This window comes from Polyodon spathula, chromosome 16 (genome assembly GCF_017654505.1).
Source record: "Polyodon spathula isolate WHYD16114869_AA chromosome 16, ASM1765450v1, whole genome shotgun sequence".
In the NCBI taxonomy this organism is placed as follows: domain Eukaryota; kingdom Metazoa; phylum Chordata; class Actinopteri; order Acipenseriformes; family Polyodontidae; genus Polyodon; species Polyodon spathula.
Genome location: NC_054549.1, coordinates 25572806 through 25583045, shown reverse-complemented (window position 1 = coordinate 25583045; position 10240 = coordinate 25572806). Strand labels below are relative to the sequence as shown.

Here is a 10240-nt window from a genome sequence, read left to right as displayed (position 1 = left end):
AGGGTAAACCTAAAACATTCATTTAAGTAAACTCCACTGTTCATTTTTAGGTTCCTCATTAAAAAAAAAAAAAAAACTATATCTGAACCCTTTAAACATCCATCCATCTTCACAAAAGTTCTAGGATCCTTTAGATTACATTTGGCAATAATCCGATAAACTCTATTTTACATAAATATTTTTAACCTTTCAGGTAATGTGCTAATAATATTAAATTATGAATACCCTTTGCATATTATTAGACAGTTTTTTGTTTTTTTAATGCAACTCTTAAAACAGCAATAACAACCGCAGCACCATCATTAAAATGTATTCACAGTCATTGTACATATAGGGTTACTCTGATGGGGAGTGTGAACAGGTGGGCTTGAGTAGCATGGGTGCAGTGACATCACGGACCCAGAAGAAGCAACACAAAACAAAGAAGGACAGTGTAAAAACTGAAGCGCAACAGCTCTCAGCGTGTTTATTAAATAATAAAAGAAAATATTTAAACAAACACTAAAGAAGCAGTATGCTGGTTGCGAAACCAGCATACGTAGCAATTGTTTATATTTCTTTTAAACAGACTTACATCTCTCCTCTGACACTCTCTGCCTAATAAGCCTGGAGTGCGTCTTTTTACAGTCTGTGGCTGGAGCCTTAGTTACCTAATTTGATACAATAATTACTTTAAGGCTCCAGCCACATTCCCACGAGAGTATTAGGGAAGGGGTTTTAACCTCATCCCCATGACTACACATTATAAGACCGGCTTTTCTCCTGTCTGAAACAGTAAATAATTAAAAATGGATGGTGCTCAACCGCCCGCACATAAACACAATAATAATAACAAATTAATACATAAATAATAAAACACGCAAGGGGTGGGTACCCTGTCACAGGGGTGATAAGGCAAGCCCCAACTGAACTGAGTTCCTAAATGAACTCATTTATTTCTGCAAGTGTGGCGTGTGACAGAAGAGAAAGCATTCTCCTGTCTGGTCTCAACCTATAAAGCACTCCACCACTGCCAAAACTCTTCTTTCACAGCTTTCACAGATATTCAGCTACCGCTTGGCATGCAAATTAAAACCTCATCTTTTTCTCAGCCAAGGATTCCTTACCATTTAAATTCAGGTCAATACAACAAGGACAGCACAAAACAAGAACAAACCCTATCACTTTAAGGGTCACTTTTAAATTGATTACTTTATGCATTTTGCTTGTACGGTGTATGGTCAACAAGGAGATAGTCCATCCTCATAATACATTTGATTGGGCCCTTTTGTCAATGCAGAAGTGCTGATCTTTACACTTTCTGTATATAAATAGAAATTAGCACACTTCCATAAATACATTTTAATTATGACGCTGCATGACTGAACTGAACCTGAGATTTCACACCTCTTAATGATGATGAATTGCTGCTGAAGACCATGTCTATTTCGTTTGCACTATGAGATTAATGCAGTGTCTGAGGCGCCAGTCCTTTCTGGTTTCAGGCAGAGTGCTCAGCTGATCAGAACATGTTGTGACATGTAAGACTTAATCCTTCTGTTTGCAGTTTGACCTTTTGTTTGGGTGCTTCATTTTGAATGCAAATTGGACAATATATGGACTCACACTTCTATTGACTGAATTGCATTACAGTTTTAAACCAAATGCCACTTTGGATTAAATTCCATTCAGTTTTGGACAGAACGCATTCCACTTTCCAATTAAGTGTAGTTATATCTAACAGGACGCACACCTGTTAACATCCAACTGGCATCTTGCTTGCAGTGTTGTAAAGTGGCATGATAGAACACCATATGCCTGGTTACTATAATGAGGCAGTCATATGATCACAGTTACTGCTCTCCATTAAGTATTTGTAGCCAGACAGCTCAAGTGTACCTGAACTTCCAGGAGTCTCCCAGATCTGCATAACACCTTCTCACGGAAATACGACTAAATGCACTCTCACTATCGCTTAAAAATGTTCTGTATTTACAAACATCCTAACCATCGAGGCATGGAAGCCAAAATTTGCTAGCCAAATTTGCTAAACAGGGTACATGCATAATTAATAGTTCTGAGAGTCCGTTGATCAGTAACCTGTCCATCAATTACATATATTGTATCACAACGGCTATGCTTTTCAAGGCAGATCGATCGTGTTTTGCTCTCTAAATACCTTTAAAGTGTTTCTCTAAAGGTAACAACTGTAAAAGTGTTCTTTGACACAGTAGCGCCAGGTCTCCATGAAATCAAGTTCATAAACATGGGCTGTCTGCCTAGATAACAAAACATTTCTATAAAATGGTCTCTGCCATGCACATACCATTAAATAAGTATCAATGTGCAGTTTGGAAAGACACACATGTTTTAGCAAACATGTATTTCAATTTCAATGCATCATATCTGGTAGCACACTAAGATAAAGAACTCTGTTTGTAGGTTATGCTTCTAGACTTAACTGGCTTCTTTCCTGTCAATAGCCAATCAGTTACCCATTTGACTGACATGCTTTCAGCCAATATTATGCTTTGACCTAGAAGACACAGCTGGGGTGAAATGACAAAGGAAGCAAAGCAGTAAAAGACTTTCTGGACAGCAAGACAAGCAAAATGAGATATGTTTATCCCAGTGTAGTACCAGGTCACATTTAGAATTTTTTTTTTTAAATGTGTTTACTATTACATGTGTTTCTTTCAAAACTGCACATGGTGTTTCAGCTCAGTGGGTGAAGAGGCAATTGGTTTGAGAGTGGCAAAGCATGTAATCAATTGATCTTGGGTTTTCCTAATTGGTACGTGGGTGACAGCAGGTAGATGACATTTGAATTGTACAGTAAAACATGGTAACAAAACCCTTTGAAGGTTATCCAAACTACACTGAAAATTAAAAGCAAAGAGTTTCCAGCTGTGCTAGAATGAAGAGCATTTTCACATGCAAGGCTATTTACTGCATGTCTGGTTACATATAAAATATGAAATCAGCAACTTCCACTACATCTGCTTATTCAGTGTTCAGCAAAACCATTATGTAACACTTGTGCTAAAGGAGTCCAAATCTAGGTCTCCTCATTGTTCTTCAAAGATAAGGGGAAATACAATAGCATTACAATTATATCCGAATGGTATATAAAAAAAATAAATTAAAAAAAAAAAAACACTTTGTTTACACCCTATTATAAAATACAGTGCTCCCTTACTGTAAGACTCTTGATTATAACGTGCCTCAGATTTAAATGTTCCTACAGCATGCCCCCCAATTTCCTATAATAGTGATTCATGCAATATATCTACAGTAAATACAGTACAGGTGTTGTTCAAACTTTAAACAACTTCTCAGTCTAACTTCCGTTTCTGTCTTTCCCTTTTCATACAGTATCTGAATTGAAGAAAAACTGTTCTGGCACTTTATAACACAGACATCTTATTCAGCATTCATTTAATAATAAAATACATATTAGGCCTATTATGTGGTTATCTTTCCTAATGTATTTACTTTTTTGAACTGCAGCTTTCTTCTGGAGACAAGATGCTTCAGCCCCGTTCTGGCAGCCAAACCTGGGGCGAGCCCATTCCCTCTGATTTCTGATTCTGATTTCTCTTGTTTGTTTAAAATAGTATAATTACTTGTATGTATTTCCAGTGGCCTATAATAGGGCTATAATATGTCCGTATAGTGCTGCTCAAAGCAAGTTCAAATGTGAATCCCCATATGAAACTCTACCCCAAGCCCCAATCTTAGCCATAATTCAAGCAAAGATCTGTTTAATTGTTAAATGTTACGATCAAATAAGCACCTCTTTCTAATGTATAGGGGTAGTGTTTGTGAAATCTTACGAACGTGTCACAGTATAAAAGCAGTGCTTCAGCATTAAAAGATGCATTTCAAGTCTTTGGGACAGGAGCTCTTATTCATGCCTTTTTACTATATAAAGGTACATCTTATAATTCTCTACCTTGCAATGAATTGATAAATATTCACATTGAGGCTTTAGTTATTTCACAGATCTATAATACACAATTTTGGTTAATTCATGATTAGGCAATGTTAACAGCAAACATTCATGTACATGTGTAAATGTGCATCAGTCACTGATATAACAAGGGATTACTGTAGTAGACTCTGTTTAACCCTTTTTTAAGAATGCAGACCTGTAATCAAATGTTAGTACTAGTACCTTGGAAAAAAATATATTTCAAAGATTGTACCACGTTTTGCTGCCATACTGTTAAATTCCTGCATCCACACAATTAATATATCACTCAGCAATATTTCAGAGCTGGTGCAGAATCTCACCATGGAAAGTGCCATCCCAGTGATCTCAGCGAAGACAATGAGGCTACTGATAATGAGTTACTTGCTCCTTATAAGCAAGCCATTTGGAAGAGGGCAATGGTGGAAATGCTCTTAATCATTTCTTTTAATAAGTGTATTTTAACCGTGATTTTTCTCACCTGAGCAATTCTCCATCACAGCTCAGGAGGTGTGAATGTCAGTGGGTGTCCTCTGATCCCACGACCAAGCAATTGCCTCTACACAATCAGGAGCTCGAGAGCAGGTGCCAGAGAGCCACTGGCCTCTGGGGCATAAAGGCTAACTCTGTAGATGTCCTCTTGAGCTCACCATGGTTCACTGTAGCGCAGTTAGGAGAAATAGTCCCTGCTGAATTGTATCCAGAGCAATTTTTGCTGGGGAGAGTTGCTTAAAATCATTTAATGTTAACACTACATCAACGAGCCTAAAGCAATGCATCCAAGTAAAGGGGGAATATTGCACAAATCAAAAATAAGCTCTGCTTTCTTAAATAATTATTTTAAACACAACCTGTGTTGAAGGGGGTACTAAATCCCTGCACAGTAGACCTATACAAAGTGCTAAATCAAAAATATAAAACACTTCCTGCCTCTATTAAATACCACTTTAATCCCTGAAGTCCTCTCTGCTTGACTGCAGGCATTTCCAGCTTCTTGAAGCAGACAATAATAATCAGGGAAGAAAAATGATTAAAGTGTTACCCTGCACTGATTTGGATTGCTCGTCATGGTTCAGAACTGATTGCTGTTACGCTTGTAAACAGCTGGTAGCAAACATTTCAATTGAACATTGAGAGATATTTGCATGTAACGCAGCAGTTTTAGAGATATAAAAAGTATTCCAAATATACTAACATTTCCTTCAGCAGTGCAGAAATATATAGGGTTGTTTTTGGAACTGAAGTAGCTAGAATACAACTCTATATAAATGCTGCTGTTGATTTCCCTTGCATGATATATTGATGCCTGTAACAGGGTGATGTTACATAAGTGGTCCATCACAGAAAATTACTGAATCAGACACAGAGCAGTGGGTGTTGACATGCCGCGCAGGTGGCAGATTTAATAACACAGGTCCCTAGGGCACCAACAATGGTAATCCTAGCGCCGCAAAAAAAAGAAAAGAAATCAAAACAAAGCTAAAAATAAAAGTTTGTCACACAAGGTGAGCGCTAGCCTCACTAAAAGAGACGTCCCGCTCCGGTATCAACTTACACTACGAAAGCTATCTTTAAGTACTTGTTTGGGATCAAATCCCTTAAACTAACCTAGTGGAGTCCACCCACCGACTCTGACCTCTTCCTGACGGCCTCAGCCTGGCAATGCCTTCACGAGCACCATCTTGGAGCGGAAGGGTTTCATGTAGTAGTTTTCTCCATGGAGCAGACACTCTCCTCCTTGATGTAAACACAGCAAGCTTTCGCTCAGCGTCCGTCTGTATGGCTATGGCCGTGCTGTAGCCTCGTGTTGTGTCGCAGACACCTTTTGAGCTGTGCGCAGCCTCCCAAGGCAAGCCCCCTAGCCAATCTGGAGCTCCATATCATAAGAACATAAGAACATAAGAACATAAGAAAGTTTACAAACGAGAGGAGGCCATTCGGCCCATCTTGCTCGTTTGGTTGTTAGTAGCTTATTGATCCCAAAATCTCATCAAGCAGTGTTTAAATGTAGCCGATGAAAATCCTTAACCCCCGAACCCGTACAGAGTGCGACCCTGGCGCTTCAGCGCATACACCACATCCATAGCGGTGACGGTCTTTCTCTTGGCGTGCTCAGTGTAGGTGACGGCATCCCGGATCACATTCTCCAGGAACACCTTCAGCACCCCGCGGGTCTCCTCATAGATCAGCCCGGAGATTCGCTTCACTCCTCCGTGGCGAGCCAGGCGGCGGATAGCAGGCTTGGTGATGCCCTGGATGTTATCACGGAGCACTTTGCGATGATGCTTAGCGCCTCCTTTCCCGAGTCCTTTACCGCCTTTGCCTCTTCCAGACATATTGCTGAGCTGGGTTACAAAAAAAAAATCCTATCAGGTCAGTGACAGAGCTCTCCCAGCCACAATCCCCAAGTTATTTTTCTGTTACAAGCCCAAATACATCACCCACTCGATATATTACTGGTGTTGAGGTATCTACTATATATCGAGGGTCGCGATATAGCGAGAGACCCATAGAAAAGCCAATAGGCTAACACATGCTGTACAACCATTAATTTTATCGGGGGCGTCAGGGTCCAATATAAATCCTCTACGTAACCCATTTTTTCTTATTTTTCATGTGATAAGCAGCAAGTTGTTTTAATTCATACTGCACAGGGTAATTGCTTCTCATCAATATAAACTCTCCAATTCATTTCATGAGTCTTCCTCTCCTTTCTCAAATGCAGAAACCCACTATCCATTGCCAACATAGGAGGCTTGTTGCTTGTTGACACTGCCCTGTGACTTTTGCTAGTGCAAGTGCTAGTGCAAGGATAAGTGAACACCTCGATGGCTAAAATAAAAACAGCTTCAGCAAGTAGATATTTAATTTGCTTTGTGTTACTATGCAATGCATGTGCATATGACAAAAGTACAATATTAATGCTTTGTTGTTAATTGTTTTGTATATTTGTGTTTGTGATGTGCAGTATGAAATAAAACAAACAGTAATTCTAAGTGAAATTGTCTATGCATATTGCATCTAAGGCATGCTCAGTTAGACTGTAAAAATGGGGAGCCAACTCCAGGACTGTCATATATCCTAAACCGCAGTATAGCTAGGGGCAATATAATGAGAGGTGGGTGTACCCATCGCTTTGACAGTGTTTAGTTGATGAATCAGTAGATACAGGTCTCTGCTGTACTCTTCAGGGTACATTAACTTTGTACTGAGTTAAAACCATGGACTGAACTGACATTGAATTCTATGTGAAACTGTCAGCTCCCTTAAACATTTCAAATAGTAAAAGCATAGTTTATAAGTATAGTGAAGGCAAGGTAAAGCATAGATTAGCATTGTAAAGCCTAGCAAGCATGTTAATAAGCAATTAATTGGAAGAGTTCGCCGGGCTAAGAAACAAATTGACTCACAAATTTACATCAGAATTGTTTTTTAAAATAAACTAACAGAAATTTTGACCACTAAGACCTGGACACCATGAACATCAGCAAAACTGGAAACTGAATATTAAAACAAATAACTAAATAAAGAAAAAAGGCAGAAAGCAATCCAAACTGTGTACATGTTCTGAAATACCAGGACAGCTTGAAATCTCTGTTATATTTTTGGAGTAGTGGGGATAGCCTTATTCGGTTTTATCCATTCATATGTTACATAAAATACTATTATTCCAAATCAGAATGACTGATTTATGTAGCTTTTCCACAAACTGCATCTTCAATAGCATTAACTATGTATGCTACTGGCCAGAAGCAACACTAAATTAAATGCCTTCTATTACACTTACGCAAACCAAATCATAATATTTCTGAAAGGCAAAGTACAGCTATTTAAAAAGCATTAATGCTGAATTCAGCTTTTACAGACGAATAGTTAATGTAGTCCCCCCCCACCCCCAAACCCTCCAGGAATCCATCCTCACCTCTAGGACCACATCAATAAATGTCATTGTGACAGGGATGCACTGGGTGGTGATATCAGGCCAGATGCAGGAAGTAAAACGCACACCAGTTACTGCAGGTAGGGTGCAAATACCGCTTGCACCGTTTTATTTTAAATAAAAATAAATAAAATATTTAAACAAACAAAAACACTTGGCTCACAGAGCAAATAAAAGATTCAACAAAAACAAATCTCAAACACAAAATAAATAAAAGCCAGTTCAGGCTTGGCAATCGCCTTCACTGATCCTATAGTGTTTCTTTGTTTCTTTCTCTCTCTCTCTCTCTCTCTCTCTCTCTCTCTCTCTCTCTCTCTCTCTCTCTCTCTCTCTCTCTCTCTCTCTCTCTCTCTCTCTCTCTCTGAACACCCACACAGAGCAGGCAGGACTGCAGGCTTTTATATTAGTGACTGAGGAATTAACTAGCTATCAATTATCTGATAATCCCTAGGCCACATTCTGCACAGGTTTTTTTTTTTTTTTTTAATGTGGATGGGGCAAAAACAAAACATACGGCTACACCGTCAAAACAATAACAAACATGGCTACGCCGTCAATACATTTTTAAATGCACTGCTTTTACCGTCATTTAAAGTTCACCACCAGGAGGCATTCATGGTAGGCTTGGTACGAGCCCACAGATGTTGCCAGTAACGATCAGATAGACAGGTGGGCAGAATACATGCCTGACATAACGTCAAGAAGTTAACGGGTTAACAGGCTGCAGGTGTGGTTAGGTAGGCAATTATGGTTTCATCATTGTTAGATTATCATTAGCCTTAATTGGCCCACACCTGTAGCCTGTAACAGCCCAATGCCTGGCTCCGTGTTTGATAACGCTGTGGTTATTTGCGTCTGCGATTCCCTGTTCTCTACAGGGGCTACAAGGAACGTCTTGTCCACTGCTGGGGCTAACAAAGGACTGGGCTGCCGAACAAGGGTAGGAGAAGGGTTTCCTAAAGAAGCCAAGCCAGCTAGAAAAACCCCAAACCCCAGGTGGAATTATTTATTCACCAACTGGACGTAGTTATCGGTCCAGTTGGTTTACATCTGCATTATTTTGGTGGTTTTGTTTTGTTTGAACTGTTTATTTTCTTTTTGGATACATCTCACCAACCTAGCTGGTATTTCAGTATAAAAGTGAGCCTTGTTAAATGCCTTGTGAACTTTTAATAAAAACATGCTTTATTTTGGAAACCACTGTCTGTTTTCTCAGTGTGCACCTACCTGCCCACAAGATAGATTGATTAGATAGAAAGAATACAAAACAAATACACTTTATAGGAGCAGGGCCCTGCCCTCCCCTTCTCCTGCACAGGGCTCCCAGCCCTGTTCCAGTCATTCCAACAAATAATGCTAATGTTAAAGGTCTCGTGCTGCTGGTATAATGAATCTTTAGAAAAATAACTCAAATTATAGGAGCTGGTAGATGGAATAACTAGGTGGTGATCCTGCTTTAACTATGACCTGTCAAACCATGCCATATTGATTTACCATAAAATTAACCTCAAACCACACATAAATGCTGATGTTTTATGAGAAACCAAACAATTTAAATAAAAAGTAAAAGGACAAATAAATAAATATTAAAATATTAGTGGTAAACACAAATAATCATTTTGCCCAAAAGACTACCAATGTCTTGGTATGATTTTCTCAAGGAACCATGTGAGTAGTTGTATGATATTGTTAACATAGTAACTTTTTTTTTTTTTTTTTTTTAATATATGCTGTTTTAAGTTAGTATAGATTGTATTTCCACGTGTTGCAGATAACAACTCTGCTAGTTCTAACATCCTGAGGGTGTGAAGTCTCTAGTCTCACTGGGAATTCCAGATGGACCATCATATTAGCTCTGGCGGTCCCAGGGCTTAGAAAGGAAAAACCACCAAGGACTGTTTGTTATTGCACTACACCTGCTTCTACTGGTCAGGCTCTTGGCAGTACTGTGCAGAAAAATGAAAATATCGTACCGAAGCCTCAAAAGTATTGTATTTCATGAAAGATTATCATACATACCAAAAATTTAAGAACACGCAAACGTGATGTTTTTTCGTCCTTAATAGGATCATTTTGCTGTAAATAGCTGTTAACTTTGAGTTTATGTATGAAAAACTAATATTGTAATGTTGCATTCACAGGTGTCTATATAATAATATTACTATTGCCTAAGTAAAATACATTTTAAAAAAAAGTAATGCAAAGGTTGCATCTCCCACTCCTTATGATTGCATTGAGGTCTGCGGCCTGTGTTTTGCTTTCATGGTCGATGTCGACTCATCCTCATACTTACATTTCTTCACAGGAGTACCTGGATAATCCACCTCAATCTCAGTCCTCCTTAGTAA

General features: G+C 38.9%; 1 protein-coding gene across 1 annotated transcript; it reads right to left on the bottom strand.

The window, feature by feature from the left end:
- Positions 1-5964: 5964 nt before the first annotated feature.
- Positions 5965-6291, bottom strand: LOC121328446 (histone H4-like). Its single transcript, XM_041273110.1, has one exon. It carries the CDS (start codon positions 6286-6288, stop codon positions 5977-5979), a length of 312 nt encoding a protein of 103 aa, XP_041129044.1. The 5' UTR covers positions 6289-6291; the 3' UTR covers positions 5965-5976.
- Between the last annotated feature and the right edge of the window lie 3949 nt (positions 6292-10240).